This window comes from Meles meles, chromosome 6, assembly GCF_922984935.1.
Source record: "Meles meles chromosome 6, mMelMel3.1 paternal haplotype, whole genome shotgun sequence".
In the NCBI taxonomy this organism is placed as follows: Eukaryota; Metazoa; Chordata; class Mammalia; order Carnivora; family Mustelidae; genus Meles; species Meles meles.
Genome location: NC_060071.1, coordinates 18577365 through 18602527, shown reverse-complemented (window position 1 = coordinate 18602527; position 25163 = coordinate 18577365). Strand labels below are relative to the sequence as shown.

Genomic DNA, 25163 nt, shown 5'->3' with positions numbered 1-25163 from the left:
GTTTGCAGGAGAGAGTCCCCAAGGATTCGTCGAATATCATTTGTGAGCATTCACAGTGAAAAGAGGCCATTCGAGACCCCCACCAAGAATCAACGGATAACAAGTCATACCCAAAGCAGGTTGTACAGAGGCTGGGAGTGTAAATTTCACCAAGGTTTCTGCCAAACTCTTAACTTTCCTAATGAGAAGTATGGGAAATGGTGGACTGGATACTGCTGGGATTAAGTGAACTTGTAACTGTTGGGCAGCCTTACTCCAGGCAGGGTCGGTACAGTGCTGTGTGGGAGAGAAACTTCCTCCCACCTTGGGGCTTCCTCGTAACATTTCAGTCATGACCTGCATGCAGAGAGGGATAGCATGCTCACCAGTTTTTGCGACAGCACAAAGATGGCAGGGAGAACAGCGTGGAAAAACTCAGAGTACACGCAGTCCTTGACCACCTGGGAACAGTGGCCAGTGCTGCGGTGCCTGATTGCATTTCATTTGTACCTGGTTCTCTGTTGCTGTTGTTTGCATCTTACAGAGATTGGAGAATGAGGGATCCTTCCACTGGTGAGTGGCAGAGTCTGGCTTCAAGCCCCTTGTCAGTGTTGAAGTCTGGGCAGTGCTCCTATGCCTTTCAGCTTTCCCGATGGTATTTAATTTAAGTTAAATCCCAGATGACCCAGATGGAACACACAGGATGGTGAAAACACGGCTTCATGGCAGCCTGTTTGAAAAGGTTCTCGTCACTGCCAACACACATGTTGGTCTCCACTTTCTTGTTGTGCTTCGCTGACAGACATTACTAAGTGATCCCAGAATCCTTTTCCATGGAGTCCCAACTCACAGTACTTACTCATTCTATAGGCAGCCACTGCCAGTAGACAAAGGTTGACACAAGGGATGAAATAGATCTGGATATAAGGGGCTGTGGTGAGTGACATGCTTTCAAACCCAGGGCATTCTTAGACCCCATTGACATGAACCTCATCTCCAGAAACGGGAGGCAGTGGGAGCTTCACCCTGCCTTTTAGCAGTTATGAGCACTAGGAGTCTTGCATTCGGTATGAGGAGGGCTGTGCTAGGACCGTGTCCACATGCACGGGGAGGGGATGATGAAGGAAACAGCTGGGAGAACTGCATGTCTTGGTGATGAAGAGGTGTGCAGGGGACACACTGAAGGTGGTCACAGTAGAGGCTGTCAGGGCCCAAGAGATCTCTGCATGGCCCCCAGTGGCAGAGCTGAACCAGGGTGCTCAAGACACAGGGAAAAAGGTCTCCACTCAGTGGGAGGAAGAACGTTCTGAAAATCAGAGCCCTCCAGAAATTTGAGAGGCAGGGCTGATTTCCTCTCACACTGGTATTTGTACCGAGCTCACCCTCCAGCCTGGGGGTTGAAGTAGCTATTCGTGGACTCTGAGGAGGGTTGAACTGATCTATGATCTCACATCCCACTCTCCTGTGGTTGATCCTGTGACCCTTGGACGACATATGGGACAAAAGGAACTAGGATTGGGATCTGGGGGGATTGGTATATACACCCCAGGGCCAAGGTGACAACACATATATACCCCTGTTAAACAGTGGCAAATCTCATGGGTTATTTATTTATTTATTTTTAAAGATTTTTATTTATTTATTTGACAGACAGATCACAAGTAGGCAGAGAGGCAGGCAGAGAGAGAGGAAGGGAAGTAGGCTCCCTGCTGAGCAGAGAGCCGGATGTGGGACTCGATCTCAGGACCCTGGGATCATGACCTGAGCCAAAGGCAGAGGCTTTAACCCACTGAGCCACCCAGGCGCCCCTCATGGGTTATTTATTAATCACGCTTGTTTTCAGTGTTTTACATCTATTCAATTCATTCAATCCTTCCAGCCATCCCCTGGGTTAAGTACTGTCATTCTTCCCATTCTATAGGTAAGAAAACTGAGGCACAGAGAAGCTTACTTAGGACCCCAAGATCATGACCTGAGCCAAAGTCAGACGTTCAACCGACTGAGCCACCCAGATGACCCGTTGTGTTAGTGCTCTGATCTCTTGATCAAAGTGGTGGTTATAGGAAGCTGAATGTGTGACAAAATAGCACGGAAATACACACTGGGAGAGTATATATATATACCCGATGAGATCTGGAGAAGCACTGTGGATTGTAGCAACGTTCATCTTCTGGATTTGACCTTGCATCACAGTTATGATGTAAGATGTTACCATAGCAGGAGGCTGGGTGAAGGGTGCACAGAACCTCCTTGCATTTTCCTTTTAGCCCCCTATGTACCTTTAATTATTGCAAAATTTAGAAGTTCAGAGTAAGATCTGCCTTGAGGATCTTTTAAAAATGCAGATGTCCTGCAGCACCTGTGTGGCTCAGTCCGTGAAGTGTCTGATTCTCAATTTCAACTCAGGTCGTGATTTCAGAGTGGCAAGATCAAGTCCCCACATTGGGCTCCCTGTTGGGCACGGAGCCTGCTTCAGATTACCTCTCTCTCTCTCTCCCCTCCTTTGCTCCTCCCCCCACAGAAACACATTAAAATGCGGTTGCCCAGGCCGCATCTCACACCATTAAATCAGCATTTCTGCAGGTGGGATTTTTCTGGACTTCCTTAGGTGTTTCCAACAAACAGCCAAGCGGGCAGGCCTGCACTCCTTCACATGAGCAGTTTCATTGTCCTGGTCTTCCTCCTGGCCGGCATCATGGCGGCTGCAAGCTTGTGCAGAGCCGCATGCTGCTTGAAGCTGTCCGCATCCATTTATTGGCTCGGTTCACTGTCAGTAATGACCGCTCTCCTTCATTCATGCCCATTAGGACATGGCCTTTCCCATGTGGGCAGGTGACTGTCTGATGACCCCAGAAGCATCGAAAATATGAGGCTCCCTCATTCTTAGGCAGCCACCCTCATTTCGAAAAGGAGTCTTCTTTGTCATGGGTTCTGTCATGGCGTTGCCCCTTTGACTTTCCTCTGTAACGACAGAGAAAAGGCACCTGGAGACGGTTATCAGCTGTGTTCCCTGCTTTGGAAGAGCTCTGTACATTTTCAGATGGGGATCGGCATGAGTTGGCTTTGGAAAGCCTTCACTCGTCGTGGTCTTTGGGGGTTTCCCATGTCTCTTCCTCCAACCCGGAGGTGCTTCTTTACGGTTTGGACCCATGTCTGTGCTGCTGGGTTATGGTTCCTTCTGGAACCAGGGCAAGTGGAGCGGGGAAGACGGGGAGCAAACAGTTGGGTCCCAGGGCCCCCAGACTTGACCAGCCATGGATACAGCTTGAAGGCAATTCCTTTGAAGGCAATTCCTTCTGAGGTTGACTCAGAAAGAAATTAAGATGTAGCAACAGAGAGAGTGCATACCTGTGTGGGTCAGTGTGATTTTGTTTGGTATCATGGCCCCAGCGGGCAGCAGAGCCTATTACCTGGTTTGGAAGATGATTCAGCCTTGTTCCAGGGAGTGCTGACACGAGCAGGTCAGTCTGTCACTGTTTCCACCACCTTCAGCTCTCTTTTTCTCTCTCTGAGTCTCCCTGCCCCCTCGCTTCCAGCTGTCTTCCTTCCAGTGCCCTAAAAACAAAAGCCTTATCTACAAAAAAATAAGTATGTATATGCCTGTGACACTGACAAGACCAAGTCTGTGTTGAAGCTGGAGGAGGGTGATGAAGGGAAAAAAAAATGTATGAAATCTTGCAAAGCAGTGGACAGGGTCACTGCACTGCACACCTGAGGGGTGACAGGGCCAGGGGGCAGGGTACGGGCATCCACATAGACAGCGGGGTGACCCCAGAACCAGAATCCACGCTGATGTGATATGCAGGCTGAGTGAGCTGGTGATTGCATGAGGACAAAAGGTGACCCTCCCCCCCCCCCCCAGGTCTAGCATTTCCGCCCTGCCCTGGCCCGCCTTCCCTCACCATCCCCTGTGCCTCAGCAGCTGCCTGTGCCTCAGCCTCCTTTTATGCATAAAGGATCAGCATGTGGGTTCTGTTTCCTAAAGAATGAGGATTGTCTTGAAAACCTCAGAGTGGCAGGGGGCAGGGGAACCTTTATGGTATTTATAAGAGATGAGCCTTCTGCTGCCTTCAGTGCAGTGACATCTTACGTGGAGGACAGGACCTGGGTGGTGGGAGCTGCCAAAGACAAGGCCAGCCTGTGGGCCCTTGACAACTCCTACTTCAGACCCGTGAGTTTCTGCTCTGTCAGGCCTGCCAGATTCGACACTGATGCCTTCTGTAAACATAAGTTGAAAGCAGATGTTTAAAAGCCAGTATCAAAATTATTTTTTAAAAAGGAACAAGGATGGCAGGACACTTGGTACCCTTGCTATTTCTGTCTCTCCCCCTACCCACCCCACGCTTTGCTCCAGAAGTGTCACCAAGCTCTGCTAAGAGCTGGGTCGCATGTACCTGAAGGGGAGGGAGAGTGAAGGGGCTGCTGCAGCCCAGGCTTCGGCCCCGGAGACCCTGAAACAAGGGGGGTTCTCTTCGCTGCTGCTTTCTGCCCCGGGGCTGCACATTCTGGAAGCTATGGGACCTGCCAGAACCAACCTTTATTCACACCGAGGGGCTTTTTGTCTGGAACACCTTTCCTTTTACATCTCAGATGGGATTCTGTGGAGGAGGGCCTCTTTTCCTGTTTTAATAACCCATTATCAACTACAAAGTTGCCGCTAGTAAAAATATCAATTATCGCTTATGCAATCCTCCTGGCATTGCTTGAAACCACATTCCATCCTCTTAACATGATAGTTGCTCTGAGCCAAAATTCAGAGAGGGTTTGAGGACAAGCTGTGTACACAGTCGTTAAGACGGCCGGAGGAATATATTTTTATCCTGTAAATTGAATGCCAGTTAAGCAGTAGTGATTACTGTAAGAAGCTATAATTTATACCAGGGGAAGTGAAGATTTCTTTTTTAAGATAAAAAATATAGCTTAAGAAGAGCCTCAAAAAAAAAAAAGCAAAGGAGAAAAGAAAGAGCAATAACAAAGCCCCCAAGGTCTCAATTGTGTCAAAATTTCTCAAACAAATCCTTGGTGTTAGAGAAACAAAGAGTGTCTATGTACCGTGTACCCAGAATGCTTCACAGAGAGTCCCACAAACCAGCATTCAGTAATTTAGCAGTAGGGTGACCACCATTCCCAAAAGTTGTCTGTTCCATAGAATCTTCATCATCACTATAAAATTCGCAAATGGAATATTTGGGCCTTGGACTTTGTGTGTGTGCAGAATCTCCCATCAGGAATGCCCTCCCTGGGTCTTGCCCCCTCAACTGGGAATCCAGGCAGAAATAAAGTACAGTCAGGATTTTTGGCTTTGACTCACCAGGAATTGATTGTCCTAAATCTCTGTGGCCTGGCTTAAAGCTTGGTAAGAAGTCCTGCCATTTGTTATCAGTGTGGACGTCTCCCTGGAATTTGTGGGCAGGAGAAGGGAAGAGAAAAGGAGGGTAGGATCGTGTTCTCAAATATTCAGACTCTGTCATACCACGAAGGGGAGGGGGGTTGATCAGTTCTCATGGAGAAGGCAGGCATGGGGTCTGTATGTAGAAGCTGCATGAAGGCCCATCTCTACTCAGAATAGGAAGAAACTGGGCCACCACGTTCACAGACAGCCTCTCTCTTAGAGGCAGTGTTCTCAGCACTGGAGGTATACCGGACTGAAAACTTGGGAGTCCCTGAAAACCACAGGTGCCTGCCATGGCCTCCAAAGTCCTAATTTACTTGGTCTGGGCTGGACCCCAGGCATTGGTAATGGTCAAAGTTTCCCAGGTGACTTTCACCTGCAGCCAGTGTGGGACACATAGTAAAAACCAACAGTGGCTGTCATTGTGTTCTTGGACCAGCAGCTTCAGCATCCCTGGGGAACTTACTAGACATTCAGATTCTCATCCCTCTCTCTGCTACCCCCCTCCCCTTGGACCTGCTGAATCAGAAACTCTGGGCCGGGGCCAGCCATCTGAGCTTTCACGGGTCCGTAGGGGAATTCCAGTGTGCCTTGAAGCCTGAGAACCACCGGTTAACACTGTCTCAGTGGTTCTAATGCACTTAAGAATCGCTAGTCAAGTCATGCCTCCTCCCAGTGAAATCAGAGCCTCTGCTGGTAGGAGCCAGGCCCCAGCATTTTTCCAGCAATCGCCCGGAGAGTCCCCTGTGCGGCTGGGTGTGAGAACCAGGGCTTACAGAAATGTTGCCCTTGGGTGCCTCTTGGTTGTAAGACTGGAGGATTTGTCTCTGAAATTCTCCTAGGTCTCTAGTGTTATATTTCATCAGGCAGGACATAACCTGCCTTAGAGCAGGGAAGGTATGATAGAGACCCCATTGTTCCTGGTGGAAGGTGTGGCTGCTTGCTTCTGATTTTTTACTACACTTGCAGGAGAAAGGGCCCACAGGATTTCTGTGGGGAGATGAGACTCCCAGACTCAACCCTGCCACCTAAATAGAGCAAAGAGACCGTATATATCCATGAGGGTAAAAGCTTTCAGGGGAAACTCTAAGATACGCTCAAGTTGGTTTTGTTCAGTTTAACTGAACAGTTAACAGTTATCAGCACCTCTGTGTGGTTAGCACCATGTGGCCAGGCTGTGGAGAGGCTCTGGGATGGCGAGGTATAAAGAAGACTGACTAGTCCCACCTTTAGGGAAGCCCTGAGAGAAAGACCATGGTGCATGGGAGTTCAGGCTAGAGGGATCCCTCTTAGCTGGGCAGGGTCAAGGGCTATTACAGAGAGGCAGTGACCTGAAGAGCAGGAAGGGGTGGCCACATAGAGATGAAGTGCACAGGCAAAGGCCCTGGGGTCTTGTGAGAGTTTAGTGCCTGCTCAGGCGCTGGGGTCATTTGGGGCTACAATCCTCTCATGCCTGCTGAACCATGGCACGCATTTCACAGTGCTAAGGAGGTAGGAGGACACATGCCTCCCCCGGCTCCCCAGGCAAGGAGGAAAAGGCAGAGTCCAAATAATTAGGCAATAAAGCCCCTCCTGATGTGTGGCTTTTAGGGAAAGGAAGGGGGTGATGGTCATTAGGAGCAGGTCCTTAGGGTTTCTGCTGCCTGGAGCATCCTGTGGCCTTTGATGTCCCTGAGGGGTCTTTGAACTTTGAGAAGCTGCAGGTTTTCCCCAGGGAAGCAGGTACCTCCTGCAGGTCAGCTAATCCCATCCTCTGCACTGCCTTTGAAGGGGATAGGAAGTGCTGGGGGCTGGTTTCCAGTGCCCATTAAAACAGCAGCCCCTAGAAAATGAGTGACAGAGATTGCCACTGGGTTGGGGGGTGGGCAGCAGGGGACTACGAAACTACAGTGGGGGAAGGTAGACTCAGTTTTCATTTCCAACCACTTTGTATCTTTAAAAAAATTTTTTTTAATTTCTTTTCAGTGTTTCAGAATTCATTGTTTATGCACCACACCCAGTGCTCCATGTAATACATGCCCTCCATAATACCCATCACCAGGCTTACCCAACGTCCCATCCCCCTCCCCTCCAAAACCCTCAGTTTGTTTCTCAGAGTCTACAGTCTCTCATGGTTTGTCTCCCCCCTCTAATTTCCCCCAATTCACTTCTCCTCTCCATCTCCCCATGTCCTCTGTGTTGTTCCTTGTGCTCCACAAATAAGCAAAACTATATGATAATTGACTCTCTCTGCTTGACTTATTTCACTCAGCATAATCTCGTCCAGTCCTGTCCATGTTGATACAAAAGTTGGGTATTCATCCTTTCTGATGGAGGCATAATACTCCATTGTATATATGGACCGTATCTTCTTTATCCATTTGTTCATTGAAGGGCATCTTGGTTCTTTCCACAGTTTGGTGACTGTGGCCATTGCTGCTATGACCATTGGGGTACAGGTGGCCCTTCTTTTTACTACATCTGTATCTTTGGGGTAAATACCCAGTAGTGCAATTTCAGGGTCATAGGGTAGCTCTATATTTAATTTCTTAAGGAATCTCCACACTGTTTTCCAGAGTGGCTGCACCAACAGTGTAAGAGGGTTCCCCTTTCTTCACATCCTCTTCAACACATATTGTTTACTGTCTTGTTAATTTTGGCCATTTTAAGTGGTGTAAGGTGATATCTCAATGTGATTTTGATTTGAATCTCCCTGATGGCTAGTGATGATGAACATTTTTTTCATGTGTCTGTTAGCCATTTGTATGTCTTCTTTTGAGAAGTGTCTGTTCATGTCTTCTGCCCATTTTTGGACATGATTATCTGTTTTATGTGTGTTGAGTTTGAGGAGTTCTTTATGGATCTTGGATATCAGCCCTTTTTCTGTACTGTCATTTGTGAATATATTCTCCCATTCCGTGGGTTGCCTCTTTGTTTTGTTGGCTGTTTCCTTTCTTGTGCAGAAGTTTTTAATCTTGATGAAGTCCCAAAAGTTCATTTTTGCTTTTGTTTCCTTTGCCTTTGGAGACATATCTTGAAAGAAGTTGCTGTGGCTGATATTGAAGAGGTTACTACCTATGTTCTCCTCTAGGATTCTGATGGATTCCTGCCTCATGTTGAGGTCTTTTATCCATTTCAAGTTTATCTTTGTGTATGGTGTAAGAGAATGGTCAAGTTTCATTCTTCTACATGTAGCTGTCCAATTTTCCCAGCACCATTTATTGAAGAGACTGTCTTTTTTCCACTGGATCTTTTTTTCCTGTTTTGTTGAAGATTATTTGACCATAAAGTTGAGGGTCCATATCTGGGCTCTGTTCTCTGTTCAACTGGTCTATGTGTCTGTTTTTGTGCCAGTACCATGCTGTCTTGGTGATCACAGCTTTGTAGTAAAGCTTGAACTCAGGCAACGTGATGCCCCCAGTTTTGTTTTTCTTTTTCAACATTTTCTTAGCAATTTGGGGTCCTTCTGGTTCCATACAGATTTTAGTATTGTTTGCTCCAGCTCTTTGAAAAATGCTGGTGGAATTTTGATTGGGATGGCATTGAAAGTATAGATTGCTCTAGGCAGTATAAACATTTTAACAATGTTTAGTCTTCTGATCCATGAGCGTGGAATGGTCTTCCATCTTTTTGTGTCTTCTTCAATTTCTTAAGTGTTCTGTATTTCCTTGAGTACAGATCCTTTACCCCTTTGGTTAGGTTTATTCCCAGGTATCTTATGGTTCTTGGTGCTATAGTAAATGGAATGGAATCGATTCCCTAATTTCCCTTTCTATATTTTCACTGTTAATGTATAAGAAAGCAACTGATTTATGTACATTGATTTTATATCCTGCCACATTACTGAATTGCTGTATGAGTTCTAGTAGTTTGGGGGTGGAGACCTTTGGGTTTTCCATATAAAGTATCATGTCATCTGTGAAGAGAGAGTGTTTGACTTCTTCATTGCCAATTTGAATACCCTTTGTATCTTTTTAATTTCTGCCATACCCTTATTTTGGCTACTCTAAGCCAGGTCTTCTGTTGGCTAAGAAAATTATCCCCCTGAGAAATCAGGTAGTAGCTACTGTTTGTGATTGGAAGGCTTATTAAATCCAAGCCTTCCAAGCAATCAGTTGCTAAGTCTAGGCATATTTGAAAATACTCATGTTTAGTTAAGGGATATCAGTGGTTGAAAAGGAAAACAAGACCACCCTTTTGTTTCTTTGTAGGGGACTTGGGAGCGGGCGGCACGAGGGGAGGCCAATAGAAAATAGTGAATGTAGAGCATTTCTTCTAAGTAGATCTAAAAGACAGTCATTTAAGAGCTGACTCTGAGGTTTTCTGACACCAAACCAAATGTCATCCTCAAGTCCATAGAGGGACCTTTGAAGGATTTCCAGTGTGATGTCTTCTGAAGATTCTAGACATAGTTCCCATCTCCATTCACAAGCTCTGTTGAATGAAGGCAGAACCTGGAAGTAGACCAGAAATCTGATTTCACACCAGAACACAGGAGACCCCTGGTTCCTAGAAGCACTTCCTGCTGCCAGCAGAGAGGTATAGGGGAGCATCTCTCTTTAGACTCTGGTTTCTACACTGGCTCAGACAGAGGAGCTTCAAGAACCCATAATATCCCCCCCCCCGAAAAAAAAAAAAAAGAACCCATAATATCCCAAACCCTGTGGCTCTTTAGAGCCCAGGTTTCAAATAGAAAAGTAGTCAGTATCCCATGTGACAGTCTCCTGGCAATATGCTTTTAACGTGCAAAATTTTCAAGTACTAAAAGAAGAGGATGGGTAGATACCACAAAAACTCCAAGGTTTCCCACCCTCACCCCACACTCTCTGAGTCATTCTCAAAGTAAGGTGGGCATTCTTACTGTGCCCACCCAGCATCTCATAGCCCTAGATCTGTCTCCCTCTCCTGCCCTTGCCCTCTGAGCCTCAGATATTTATGGGAAGGCTAGAGGGTAGGGTGGATGCTAGCAATGTCTCAGATGTGTGTTCTGGATGAGATAACCGGGAGGTGTCCAAAAAGAAGGGGACCAAGTCAGAACCCCTGTCTGAACATCTCAGTTCCCAGGGAACAGAAATGTGATTCTTTCAAGCTGGGCCCAGGAGAGCTCTTGGCTGCTTCCCAGCACTTGTTCTCCCCCAGGCCATGTCCGGACTCTGTAGGCCCCTCCCCTCTCTCCATACTGTCTTGCTGGCAAGTCCCTTTGCCCTGAGAGCAGACTTGAGCCTCTCTGGTGCCTCTTGGCTTTTCATTACTGTTGCCAAAAGGGATTTTTCTATGAAGTCCATAGTATTCTGAGGGCTCCCTGTCAGGCCTCCTGACCCTCAAGACAGCAACTCTTGGCACGTGTTAGGAGGCTCATCCTTCGCTCTCCTTTGGGTGTGGGGGCAAATTTTATCCTCTAAGGGCTGGCCATACACTCTGATTCAAAGTAGAGACTGCCCAGGTTCAAATTATACTTGACCATTTCCCAGCCCTCTGACCTTGGGCGGGCTGCTTGATTTCTCAGTTCCCCCTCAGTTCTGCTTTCCCTAGCCTGTGAAATGGGGACTGTAATAGTGAGTTAACACACATAACATGTCCTGGCACAATGAAAACACTGTTCCTCTGCTTTTCCAGGTGCTCCCTCCTGCTTGGGCAGGAGGCCCCTATCATAATGCATCTGCTTTCCCTGTTCCTATTTTTAGCATCCCATTCAGCACCCGTGTCCAGGGAGAGGCCCACCTTTGTCTGCACCTTTGATGTGTGTCCCGTGGGCACCTGGGTGCTTAGAGCCGTGCCTTGTACGTGACAGACGTGGAGTCCGTGTTGGTAGAGCGCATGATTAGGTCATCAACTCAGGCCCTTCAGATCCTCTGGGCTTACCCAGCTCACACCTGAGGGAACGGCAGACCTTGGCTGATGCAGGAGCGGATAAATCCCCATCTCTGAGGAACGCAGTGAACAGAACCTGCACTTTGGTGCCCTGAGTCCTGCCCCCCCCTTTGCCCCATCTGGCACCACAGTGCCCAACACACCCTACAGGGCCATCACTCCTCTGGATGGATGTGCTGACTGTTAAAACACAGAGTGCTTTGGCGGGGGAAGGGAAGGTTCTTCTGAATCAGGGACACAAGGGGACAGTTGGGGATAGGTAACCCCCGGCACTGGATACCGTGGTGGGAAGGGAAAGAATCACATTCTTCTTCCTTCTCTACCTCACTGCAGAGCAGAGCCATGGAGATTTGACCCACTGCAGAGGGACCAGGAGATTCGATCTGGAACCCCTGACCGAAGAGGCAAGTACTTCAGTATTTGCCTGAAGTACTTGCCCCTGTCACACTCCACGGAGAACAGTGACATAGGATGGGGGCTGGCTGTATATTTCCCTACAACTGAAATATCATGCTTCATTTACATGTCATTTTTGCCATCCATTATTAACTACAAGTTCCTTTTTGACATCTGGGAGGTAGGATGTATTAGCCCGGGATTTTGCATCTTTGGAAGGTTTTAGCTATCTTTCCACTTCCTGCCCTTTTCCAGCCCGGTGTCTGCAGCCCCACTAGGTTAATTACTCTTTAGTCCAAGAAGCAGAAAGCATATGTTTCTCATTCTCACCCAGTCTCCCAGTTTCTGCTCACAAAGCTGGTGCCGTGACAGGGACGGTATTCTATTCCGGCAGCCTTTCCTTGGCAGGATCTGGGGAGCACATTGCTCGAGAGAGAAACACTTCGTACCCTTCAGCTTCAACTTCTCTTCTGTGTTCTTGCTTGCCAAGCCAGGCACGTGGTCTTCTTGTTGAGCTGTCCTGGAACCGAAGTTCAGGGTTGGTTTCCCCATCGCTGCAGAGCCCCTTTGGCAGACTGGGGAAATGAGTGGAGCTGAGACCCACTTATGCTGCATCAGCCTACATTCTTGGAACCCTTCCTGATGCTGGCAGTTCGGAGACCCAGAGGGGGTCCTGCAGGACCAGCCAAGAGGGTCCTTGACTTCACACAGGATGGAAATCAAACATGAGCCCACAAGAAGTGAGAGCAGAGTTTACTGAAAATGTAAGAGCAGATACAGATGGAGCATCTGAGAGACTCCAAAAGGAAAGGAGCATGAGTCTCATCTTTGTTTGGGGTCTAGGGGTTTTTATTGAGGACAGTGGTCTGGTATAGAGTCCCCTTAGACATCCAGGAACCAGTTAGAACAAAGACAACAGCCCGGGTGTTACTCCTTAGAGCCAGGGGTCTTGGTGTCAAGATGTCTAGTGCCAATGGTCTGGAATGTACATACGGTAGCTTTGTCCAGTCATTCTCACCTGGTCCTTCCTTAGATGTTATCTGTTCTAGAGAAGTCATGACTCCCTGTCCTTTACAATGATGACATACAGTTATTTGTACCATGAAACACATATGCAGTGGGGTAGGGGTGCTGGTCCCAGCAAGAATAGAAGCAGGAAAAGGAGCAAAACACAGATTTTTGTGGAGTCCTTCAGTTTTCTTGCCTCATTCCCATGCCTCATGCTTGCCTCCATCAAATGCAGCCAAGCCAGAGGAGGGCCTACCACAGACATGAAGGAAGACAGGAGTCCCAGTAAACCATTGTGCAGTTTGGGAGGGTGAGGGAGTGGAGGGAGCTCAGCCATGTCGATGATGCTGGCATCTGGAGCTGACGGTGTCAACATGGGCCTCATAGCCTTCTGGGGTTCAGCAGGTCACACCAGGCCCTTGGTAGGGAGCACTTCAGCACTCTAGGCCCAGAGCAGGCAGGGATGAAGGCTCTGGGACTAGGATGGAATTCATTGTGTCTTTGGTTGTTTTTAGAAGCTCTCATTGCTTCTGTAGTCTTCTTTTGAAATAGAAAGAATGTTTTTTTCCAGTGCATTTTCTTCTTCTAAAAAGCCAAAGAGAACCTCACAGAACTTTTCAGCATTAGAAGTATCTCCTTTGTTCTGCCTTATTATATCTCAACATTCACTTTTTCACTTAGCAAAGGCATGTTCTATCATTCTTTGACTAAATTGATTTGACACAGAGAATGCCCCAGATTTAATTGCACAGAGAAGGCATCCCTCTTTTTTTTGGAGATTATGTTTGCTCTTCAGGCACCTCATTGTCAAAATCAATTTAGGCTGACATTCTTTCATTTTCTTGGATGCCGTGTAAAGCCTTCAGGGAGGTTCTACTCTGGTTCTTCCAATGCAGGCTCTTCTAATAGATGACACTCAGGGATTTAGAGGGCTTTTCACAGATGGCATCATCAGCACAACCATCAGCAGGCAGAAAAAGTAGGCATAAATGAAGGTCATACAGAAAGTCACTATGAGGGGCGCCTGGGTGTCTCGGGGTTAAACCTCTGTCTTCAGCTCCTGTCATGATCCCAGGGTCCTGGGATTGAGCCCCGCTTTGGGCTGTCTGCTAGCAGGGGGTCTGCTTCCCCTTTCCCCTCTCTCTCTCTGTCTGCCTCTCTGCCTACTTGTGATCTCTGTCTCTCTGTCAAATAAATAAATAAAATCTTTTTTTTAAAAGATTTTATTTATTTATTTGACAGAGATCACAAGTAGGCAGAGAGGCAGGCAGAGAGAGAGAAGGAGGGAGGAGGAAGCAGGCTCCCCGCTGAGCAGAGAGCCTGATGCGGGGCTTGATCCCAGGACCCTGAGATCATGACCCGAGCTGAAGGCAGAGACTTTAACCCACTGAGCCACCCAGGTGCCCCAAATAAAATCCTTAATTAAAAAAAAAGTCACTGTGAGATAACCTGTGGAACTTTTCTTTCTCTAAATGTCCATGGCATTTAGCTCCTGGTATCCATACCTGGCCACTACTTCTTCTCTGGGTGTGTCATCAGGTTGTCTTATTTCTCCCAGAATCTGTAAGTCTGTAAGTAATTTGTGGGCATGGATATACTCTTAATGCCAGGGTGATGACATCCACCGCTCCTAGCCTATTGATGGTATTCAAATTAGTTCAGTCACATTATTGCCTACGCCTGTGTGGTCCAGCATGGTAGTGCTCAGCCACAGGTGGATCTTTAAAGTGATCTTAATTAAAATTTAATGAGAGAGGAGCTCTAGTTCTTCTGCCGCAGTTGCACATTTTAAACGCTCAGTAGGGGCGTCTGGGTGGCTCAGTGGGTTGGGCCTCTGCCTTCGACTCAGGTCATGGTCCCGGCGTCATGGGATCGAGCCCCATATCAGGCTCCCTGCATAGCGGGAAGCCTGCTTCTCCCTCTCTCACTCCCCCTGCTTGTATTCCCTCTCTCGCTGTGTTTCTCTCTGTCAAATAAATAAATAAAATCTTTAAAAAATAAAAAAAAAATAAACGCTCAGTAGCCACCTGTGGTCAGTGGCTGCCATATTGGACAGCACAAGTAGAGATTTTCCTTCATTATAGAAAGTTTCACTGGACAGCAAGGGTGCGTGCTTGTTGATTCATCTGTGGTCCCCACCAGACTGTGGGCTTTCTGCAGGCAGGACTGTGTGCCACTCGTTGCTTTATAACTGGCACCCTGAAAATGCCTGGTACAAGGTCATGTTCAGTCACCTCTTACTGAAAGAGTGAATAGCAACTCTACCTTAAATTGTGTTCAGTCTTCTAGAATAGGAATCATGAAATGATTACATCCTGAACTAGAAAACCTTTCATAGTATCTGGATCAAGCCCCTCACTTTCCAACTAAGAAAACAGGCCTGGGATGGTTGGAGCCTTGTGTCAGGTCCCCTAGCTAACTGGGGCAAATCTTTAACACCAACCATGACCTCTTTATCCTTGGACCATCACTCTGTCCACTATGTCAGAGTGTCTTAGTGTCTTTACTTTCAAATGGCAGTGAGGAAGTCCTCCTTAAATGATAATTTAGAAAAAATTAAATGATAATTTAGAAGATGTCCTCAAATTGATCAAGTTTGCTTACCTACAAGCAATCTGGAGCAGATGTATTCAGTGTATGTGAATTAAGAGCATTTCCATTAGACTTGGGACCAGGGTAGAGATGTCCAGGTGGTAACTAATATTTTCCATTGTTTTGGAAATCTGCCAAATTCCGTAAGGCAAGAAATGAGGTATAAGCATTGAAAGGGAAGAGTCAGAGTGGTGGTTATCTGCATGTGGTAAGAGAATCATCTGACAAACTATTGCAACCACTGTGTCCACATTGATGCCAATCACAAGACCCATATACAATAACCCATGGCTTTCCTGTGCACTGGTAGGTCATTTACAGCAGAATAAAAAGCAGACCTCATTCACCACATCTAGCAAAGACGTGGAATACCCAGCCTCATCACTGAGAGGCTAGATACCTGCTCAGGTCTACCTGGCCCAGAAAGATGGTCTCAGAAAAAAGAGGCTGGCTGGCAGCAAGGAGTCTAACCAGCCCTGTCACACACTCAGGCTGGGCACACACTTGCTGGAGCGAGGGGCACTGTCATCTGCTCTGTGCTCCTTCTCTCTTTACCTCTCTCTCACCAGTGAATTGAATTTTTGTTAAGCGAAAAATTAACAGCCCATTTGATGTGAATCTTCCATATGAGTAAACGCATATGGATGCATGCGCACACATACGTAGTCCCGGGCCAGACTGAGGAGAGGACAGACCTGGCTCAGATACTTGACTTCAAAATCCCTTAGGTGTTAGTTCAAGAACGTGAGTGTTTTCGTTACCTGAGCGCTCTGGCTAGGGAAGAGAGATGGCTTATACTGTATGCGTCTTACCTATCTTCACCACTCTGGTGTAATCTGCTATGGCAAAGCAGATCACACCGGCGCTCTGTGGATCGTGATTCGCCCATTGGCGATTCAGAATTTTGTGGGCTTGTGGAATCATTCTCCCCACGATGATCCAGTGTGTGTAGGAGGTAAAGTTGAACCTGTAGAGACCCCCAGATCTATTCTGGAAGTTGCATTGCTGCTGAATTCCTGAAGGCTGACAGGCTTACTTCCCTGTGCACAACCAAAAACTAACAAAGACTTCTCTGGGGTGAAAGGATTTCGATGTGATTGCTGCCTACTTGTTTTGTTCCTCCCGCAAAGAGGTTATGGGTGATCGTGACAGTTTAGCCTCTATAAGCGAGTGCACCCTGTTACCCCTAGTGACTTTCAGCATGTGCAGGGGACATTTCTTAGTGGCTGAAGAGGGCACAGTGTGGTTCTTGGCAAAGAAGTATTGACAGTGAGAATTTTCCTGTCAAGGAAAAGTAAAGGTGGGGTGTGAGTTATTATCATGTTAAGTAATATTAACTAAAAGCTGTCTCTCATTTCCTAGAAATGAGGCACGAGCCATCCCTGTTACTGTAGCGTCAGTGAGCATTTCCTGAAAAGGGACTGTTGTTCTGCCCACAGGGCTACTGGGATAGGGCCTGGACTGGCTGAGAACCCCTTCAGTGGAGAGGCTACATTGCAGGAACCGTTTCCCTAGATTCCCAGGCAAGACCACTTTGAGGGGAGATGGAACCTGATTGCATCCCTGATGTCAAAATCCCAGTTTCCACAATACAGTATGGTATTTCCAAAAGTAAAAACTGTATTTCCAAAATACAGTTTCCACAAGTAGGCTCAGAGCCAGGTAAAATCAAAGCTTTCAGCATGGCAGATACACCAAACCCAGAACTAGAACACCCAACCCTCTTCATGGTTTTTCAGGATTTGGGATGAAGCTAGGAGGGGTTGAACATTGTAGGGATTCTCTCAGAACTCCCTGTGTGTTATTTATCAGGTTTCCTAAGGCAAGTACAGAAGCAGTATGTTATTTGTTTTAAGATAAAAATCAACTCCAGGCCATTAAACTGTTATTGTGTCTGATAAATTTGGGTCATGTGTGACGTGAGGCCTGTCTGTATCCTTAACCCCACTGTTACTTAGAATTAGCGTGTGTGCTTAATGCTACCCATTTTTTGTAAAATATAATGTTGCCGGAAGTAATAGATGCCATGGGACATAAATCTAAAACAACATACATTTCTTAGTCAAGTATTCCTGAATTTAATCTAAAAATAGCTTAAACAGTAGTTTATGTAAACCTCAAATATCAAGACTCCCAGCCCAATGCTAGTTCATCTAACTGTAAATTTATGAGGCACTTCGTTAGCATTTGAACATCTTAAACCAGATCAAGCATAACCTGTGTTAGAAACAGGCTCCAGAAATCCAAGAATCCCACTCTTGGCTGATCTTGCTGACTGGAACATTCCTTGGGGAAGTCCTCCTCTGGGGCCGGCGTCCTGAAATGCTCACATAACGTACTGTGCAGGCCCACAACTATGGATGGTATAGCCAGCTTCTCTGAACAACTGTTTTAAACAGAATTCTGTCTCCTGAGAGACAAGGCCCTCTCGCCAGCAGAGTCTGGCAGTGCAAGCAAAGGAGCCTCTTTGATTTTACAACAACTTGACCACCAGAGAAAACTTAGAAGTGGTCACAAAGGAAACATTCCTCCATCTGTGGTGAGGCCACTCTGCCAGGGCTTGGATCTCCCCCAACTGTGGTTTCCCAAAGGGCGTCCTTGTTGTTTGAAAAAACCCATCTGGTGGCTGCTCTGGAGCTCCCAGCCTGGGATGATGGGAACCGGCTTCTAAAAGCACAAAGCCGGATGAACAACTGACTCACACATTGGTTCTCGGTAGAACTGGGTTCTCCGAGGTTGACGACAAAGCCCTTTCACCCGGTCCACTGCTGTGCTTACACCTTGTCACCGAAGATGGGATGGAGCCACGTTTTTCATGAGACATTTTATTTCTGTCACCTCTGCACACTGAGCAGAGTTCACTGAAATCCTTCAACATTTTCATAAGCTCCATTTGAAAACTCTCTCACTAGTTTTATGTAAAGATCTCAAATCAAACCCTAAATCAAATGTAAGATCGCTTTTAACATTCTCTGCTATAAATGCACTTGAAAAACCAGTTAGTTCCTTCAAATGTTAACACAAAACAAAGAGATGATAGGTAGACAGATGACTGTAGATAGTTGTAGGTATAGATAGATAATGAGCAGGAAAAAGAAAAACTGAGTTGTGGCATTGAAAAAGAGGATTCATTCAGCAAAGTATCTATTGGAAATATATCTAAATTATTCCTCTTGGTCAGACTTCTCGGGCAATCTGTTGTTTCTTCATTTTGCTTGAACCGGATGGCTACCTGGTCTCTTGGCAGGAGGGCAGGATTGTCTAACCAAAGAAGACTTGCATCATTCCATTGAATGAGCTGCCACTGCATGACTTAGCACCCCTGTAATGGATAATGGATTCTCCAATTTTGTGGTGCTTTCCCCCATATTAAATAGATAATTCATCCAAGAAATATGCATGGAATGCCCGCTCTGTGCCAGTCACTGGTGGAGAAACTGGGTTAGAATGCTGCCCTGAGAGAATCTGGGGAGCTGGAAGAGCCTTTGGGAAACGCAGAGGGAGGGCATTGTGGAGGGCAGGGTCTAGTAGAGCAGTCCGGACCATGGCACAATGTGGACATCCACACGAAGGTGACACCGCTGGTGTGCTTTCTTCTGAAAGGATAGTAGTTAACCACTTGACCAACTGACCAAAAAAATTGGTCCAAGTGGGGAAATGTAAAGAAATTATACTTAGGTGCCTTCTACATTTTGTTTTAGCTTAAGCCATGAAAATGTTAAATTTTTTTTTAAAGATTTTATTTATTTATTTGACAGAGATCACAAGCAGGCAGAGAGGCAGGCAGAGAGAGGAGGAAGCAGGCTCCCCACAGAGCAGAGAGCCCCATGTGGGGCTCGATCCCAGGACCCTGAGATCATGACCTGAGCCGAAGGCAGAGGCTTTAACCCACTGAGCCACCCAGGTGCCCCAGAAAATGTTAAATTTTTTCACCGATTTCACGGTGGGGCTGAAAGCTTTTTCTTTGAGGGCTGCCAACTGGACTTAAATATCACCTTCACGCAAGCTGCAACTGTAATGAAATGAGTTCAAATCCCAGGGTTTGTTTGGTTTTTTTTTTCCTTTTTTCTTTCTAGACGGAGTAGAACATAAAAGACCCTTATGAAGGGGGCTAGCGCATATTTTTATATTCTTCCCCCTCATCTTTTACACTTGTCTTGCCCACCCCCAGTTGGGCATTGGGCTATTTTTAGCTACTCACTAAGTTCGTTTTCCTGAAAACAATGGCTTTTGTTCTCCTGTTTCACTGGTTAGCACAAGATGTGACCACCCGTGTTAACTGGCACAGCAGGTGTTAGTGACATAAATCGGTTTGAGAATACATACAGTTAAGCCCTGTTTAAGTGTATTCTCGACTCATAGGAGCAGAGATGCATAGTGAGCAGAGAGTGCCCAGCTAGCCTGGAGACCTAGGAGCACGAGGGCCTGCCGGTGTATTTCAAGAAGGATGTGAAAGGTTTTGACTGATCCAACTCCATGTGATGGCAGCGAAGGCTGTGTCTTGTAGGCAAGCGTATGGAGGGACCTAGAGGGCATGCAGAGTAAGAACAGGTAGGTTTCTGTTGAGAGACACCAAAATTAAGCAGCCAACATGGGGAATTGATGGAAAATGGTCAGAGACATGTGACGGAAACTGGGAAAAGTTGCTCTGGGGAAGCCGTTAGAACCTCTTTTTGGAGTTATCTCTATGTCTTCTCCTTGCCCAGGCTGGCAGTGATCTGGGGTCAAGGATGGTATATCATGCACCATTCTTTGTTCTATTTCTAGTCCATTAACTGGCACTTGGGAAACTTCTCTTATATATTTTTGAATGAAGGAAGGTGCATGTCATCTCCGTTGAGCTTGTTGACAAAGGATGGGCATCCTTGGGCACAACAAGTCTCTGCCCTGGAAATCACAGGTCGACAAAGCGTGGGCCCTCTGATCTCATATGTTCTGTGTCCCAGGTTATCCCAGTGACTGCAGATGTGCAAACTAAGACCGTCATTCAGCCTATGCTGTGTGGTCGGCCACATACATCTAGATAGGCATCCTGGTGTCTGTTAGGTACCCTGGGGCAGGAAAGGTGACAGGTGTGATCTTGGTGGGCCCAGGTATAATGATGTGATAGAAAAGATAGAAAAGCCGCATTTGTCACTGATTTGAAGATTTGCACCCATGATATTATGTAAGCCAAAGTCTGGATGGTCCCCACTAGACCTTCACAATGTGACTTCCCCGTAGGACAACAAAACACTTAGATCCTTAATATTGGCACATTTTAGTGTCAAAAAGCAAGTGTAATCATCAGAAACTTAGAGTTTAAGAACTATGATACCACAGTGAATGTAATTTGTTCATTTCTTCATGCATTTAGCAAATGCTATGGTGTTCTGTGTGCTTCATCAGTCTTCATTCATGAAGTAAGGAAATCATCCCTCTGTTTCTATATAAGCTTGTGGTTGTCAGTCTTCTCTGTTGAGAGCAGCCAAGTACCGAGTATCAACCTGTGTCACTCTTGGTCTCTCAGGTTTGACTTAAGTTAGCCTAGTATGTGAAAGCCTATAGTCTAAGTGTCCTTCTCTCCTTTTCCTTTCCCTTGGGCAGCTTGGGAATGAACCACGATGATGACCACTCGTCCTGTGCCGGCAGATCCCACATCATGTCAGGAGAATGGGTAAAAGGCCGGAATCCCAGCGACCTCTCTTGGTCCTCATGCAGTCGTGATGACCTTGAAAACTTCCTCAAGTAAGTCCTTGAATCATTCTATACAGTTGCTACATTTGAAAGTACTTCCAGAAGACACAACAGTTGGAGTCTTAGCAAGTATGGGAAGGAGAAATGAATCTCTTAGAACTGTGAGCTGGCAAAGAGGCGGTCAGTACAGAACCTCCCCTCTTGGACCAAGACTTCCTCCCAGGTGTGTGTCCAGTATGATGCAGGGCATCCAGCTGCTATTCATAAATGTTTTGTTATTTGATTGAATGTTAACATGGTGACTGTGACTTGAAAAGAACCCCATCTTGTTTCTCTGCAGTATTTTGACCTTGAATGGACACTGTCTTAGCAGCATCCCTGGGCTGCTATGCAAAAGGACATTTCCTTAATGCTCAGGCTGCTTCCCTTGATAGGGAAAGCATTTGCTGAGGAGCGAGGCCCGCTCACCTCCCTCCCATGTGGGCATGGGCTCTGTCTATCTCACGGCCACTTTCTTTCCAGAATATATCTGCACCATTCCACTCGCAGATTTCCATGGAAGAGCTGGCAGTCTGATTTTAGACCTTTGTCAAACAAGGTTGTAGCTCCTGTACCATAAGCGTCCCTTAGTGTCAAGACCTCAGGGACAAACTTACAGATTTGATGGATAGACCCTAATCACTTCCGTACTTAGCTGGAGTTATCTGTCCTCTCCATGAAGACAAAAGGGATTCAGGGAGTCTTACCTGCCTCTGAAGCTTTGTAGTTCAGTAACACATTAAAGCACCCAGTGAATTCAGGATCGGGCAGTTAAGACATCACTCTGCCTTCTCTCCTCATCCTGAGTCTTTTGTGACATTGCCTCCTGGTTAGGGAAATTAAGCGGTACAAAAGTCTTAAAAATGGACTTGTTAGTTTTAATATAATTTGTTTCCTCCTGAGGACTTGTTATCATAGAACCTTAATGAAATATTGTAAGCCATTTGACATTGTTTCATTTTTCCCAGAAGGGTCAGTGAACCAGGGTGGGGCATTTTCATTTGCTCATACACACGTGGCTCGTCCCACTGCCTTTGTTCAAGTGTTGTGTGTATCTGAGCCCAGGAGAGGTGGACCAGTGTCAGCCTGTGTGTATTCGTGTGCGATTCCGTCCCTTAGGAATCTTGGTAAGAGGCTGGCTTTCCTCTCCATGACCATCTGCCTTGCTTTGGGAATTGAGAAATCAAAGCATTCAAGTATTTAACCTCCTAATGGAGCCACAGCCCCCTGGTTCAGTTTCTCAGAGTTGCTCTCAACATCTGTGGACACTCCCACCCTGGTTGCCGTCCTGATGTCTTTCGCAGGCCGTGCCACCAGCCAGCTTTCGGGGATGGGATACCTGGACCCATCCACTGTCACGGCCTGCCACAGCCCCTCCAAGAGAATCTGCAGAGTTGGAAATAAGAACTTGGTTTTTATTTGAAATGGAACAGAATGACCCTAACTTCTCCCTTTTTTTCTTCATTCCTAGTAATTTTGCTCAGAGACATATTCTAAGAAAATACCCTAGGAATCTATTTCAAAAGCATTCTTGTCCAAGAATGCTCAAACTTGAGAAAGGTACATTAGCCTCGTGGGTGTGCGTCTCAGGCCCTTTCCTAGTTGCTAAACTCCCATTGCCTTTGCTGTAAATATCTGCATTGGGCCAGGTAGGAAAAAAGAGCAAAAAAGAACCAAAAAGCACCATCCATGATGCTTTGATGCTTTGATCCAGGATGCCATGGGGCATCCTGCCATCGGTAGTTTGGAGATGCAGTCTTCTGACTTGCTCTTGGCTGGCAAGTCAGAACAGAAACCTGGGCAGGACACTCGCCAGTCAGCTTGCCTCTTGGCTCTTCCAGGTCAAAAGTCAGCACATGTCTGCTGGTCACCGACCCCAGGAGCCGGCATGCTGTCCGCCTCCCTCACAAGCTGCCAGGGATGCACTACAGCGCCAACGAGCAGTGCCAGATCCTGTTTGGCACCAATGCCACCTTCTGCCGAAACATGGAGGTAAGCAGCTGCAGGAGGGCTGGCTCAGGAGAGATCGCCTGCCTTCTGTTGGAGGACATGGCTCTCCTGTGCCACTTGTGCACGCACACACACACCTGTGTATGCACGCACACATTCACTGACCCATGCACGCACGTATGGAACACGCTGGCGGGCGTTTGCACAGGAGCACCCCATCCTTCTCGGGAGTGAAGTAGTGTCACCTGATCTCAGACCCCAGACAGCTATGGGAGGCGGCCGGAAACCGCGAAGCGCTGGGACGTGTCAGGTTGGGAACATTTCACTAAGTGATGACATTGGTTATTTGATAGTGGGCATCAATGACCCTGTCAGGATGTTACCATTTACTGAGCCATGCCCGCATGGTGTGTCCTTTGCTAGAGCTTCTAACGTGTAAGCCCAGTCAGCTCTCACCACAGGCTCCCAGGCTGCTCTCCCCAGCATACGGGGGGTAACACCAAGCCTCAGAGTTGAAGCAGTCGTTCCGAATGGCTTGGTTCGTAGGCAGGAGAGCAAGGGTTGGTCTCAAGTCTGTTGGCCTGCAGAGCGCATGCCTTCTGACCATGCTGCAGACGGCAGGCCGCGGCTTGGCCCCTTCTGGGGGTGGAGGTACCAAGATGGACACGTGAGGACCTGGGGCAGTGCCATGTCTGTGCCATGGCCCAGGGGGAGGCCAGAGAAGCTGGTGTGCTAGCCGGCCATTGGCAGTTGGCTCAGGTAGGGGGGCAGGGCCTGTGCTGTTCTGGAGCAGAAGGCCAGAAGCAGGAGAACTAGCCTGGGTGGGGTCATTTGGGACTCAGGAGGCACCCAGTGGCAGCAGGCCCAAGGGGCACTGTCCTAGAGTTGGAGCTCAGGTTGGCATGAAGTCCCAGGGCAGGAGCCTGGAGGGCCGGGCAGGTTCCCAGAACAAGAGCCGAGGGCAAGGCTAACTCCAGGACAGACACGCCAGGGATTGTGCCTCCAGATTGAGACCCCCGGGTCACAGCCAGGCAGAACAAGTCCATCTGGACTCCGGGAGGTGGGATACTGCCTCTTGAGGGCTTCCTGGTTCTGGGGGTGTTGGTTCAGGAAATCAGGGCAGAGTCCTCAGGTGGAGAACAACCTGCCATTGTTTGGGGTGCAGAAAAGGGCAGCACCTCCTCAGTACTTCCCATTAGCTGTTTACCTGAAGGGCATTTGTTCACTGTCGTGAATCCTTCTCTCCCATCCCCCTGCGGAGGTGCCAGCAAGGGCCTCTTCCAGAGCCATCGCCCACCGAGCACCCCAGTGCCTTGTACCTTACACCTCGTTGGGGAGATGCAATGAGCCCCAGGATTTAGTCATCCCTGGCAGTCTGCTACTGGTATGTCTTGTGCTCACCACTGGCCTTGACCATGAAGACGCTTCTTCATAAACCATGTGCTAGTCAGGAGGCACCATTTGCCTGTCCTAGCCTTCAGTGCTTTAAAGTACCCGACGACATAGAATCATCAGAAAGGGCAGCTTTCAGAGGATCCTTTGATGGTGTGGTGTCTGCACAAAATCCATGTGGCTAGAACCCCAGGGGAGGACCCTGAGCATTCAGGAAGAGTAAAGTTGCCCTGGACAGTGGGGATGGAGAAGAGGGAAGTGCCCAGCTGAGTCACAGGACACAGAGCAGCCACTCGGCCCAACCTCAGGGCTGGTGGGATATTGCAGGCCAGGCTCTGCTGGCTCAAACGGGGGCAGGATGGATGGGGGAGGTGAGGTGGGGGTGGGGAGCCAGGCAGAGACCACTCCCTGCCTGAGAGCTACAGCCATTTTTTGCCTTTTAGGAGCCAGGTAATTGCATACCAGTTGGGCCAGGAGGGATAGGAGGAGGGAGGTACCTATACTGGGGACTCATGAGTTCCCAGGCAGAGAGAGAGCGCATAGATAGGGTCAACTTTCCATGCACCGTCACATGAAATCCTGAGGATAACTGTCAAGGCAGAGGCTTTGTACCCCCATTTAACAGATGAGAAAACAGAATGCTAAGAGAGCTTAGGTAATAGGCCAAGGTCAACCAGCCAGGAAGGTGTGGGTGGGGTGCAGACTGAGCCTGGGTGTGTCTATTACTGAGGGAGAAAAGACTATGTACAGTCATTTAAAGACAGATCCCAACAGGGAGGAAAGTGACCTGGTATTTCATTTTCCTTTGCTAGCTTCATTTTGTTTGAAGAAGACACTGAAATGTTGTTAAGTAATCATCAGCTCAGCTATGTTACTTTTTTTTTTTTTC

The 25163-nt window shown here is 47.4% G+C and overlaps 1 protein-coding gene across 2 annotated transcripts in view; it reads left to right on the top strand.

Moving 5' to 3' along the window:
* The window catches only part of ADAMTS17 (ADAM metallopeptidase with thrombospondin type 1 motif 17), a 346546-nt gene that overhangs the window by 153733 nt on the left and 167650 nt on the right, over nucleotides 1–25163 (top strand). For both annotated transcript variants that reach the window (XM_046010435.1, XM_046010434.1), the window contains exons 9-10: nucleotides 20804–20944; nucleotides 22774–22924. In XM_046010435.1, coding sequence (XP_045866391.1) covers nucleotides 20804–20944; nucleotides 22774–22924 — 292 coding nt within the window. The remainder of the gene's footprint in view (nucleotides 1–20803; nucleotides 20945–22773; nucleotides 22925–25163) is intronic.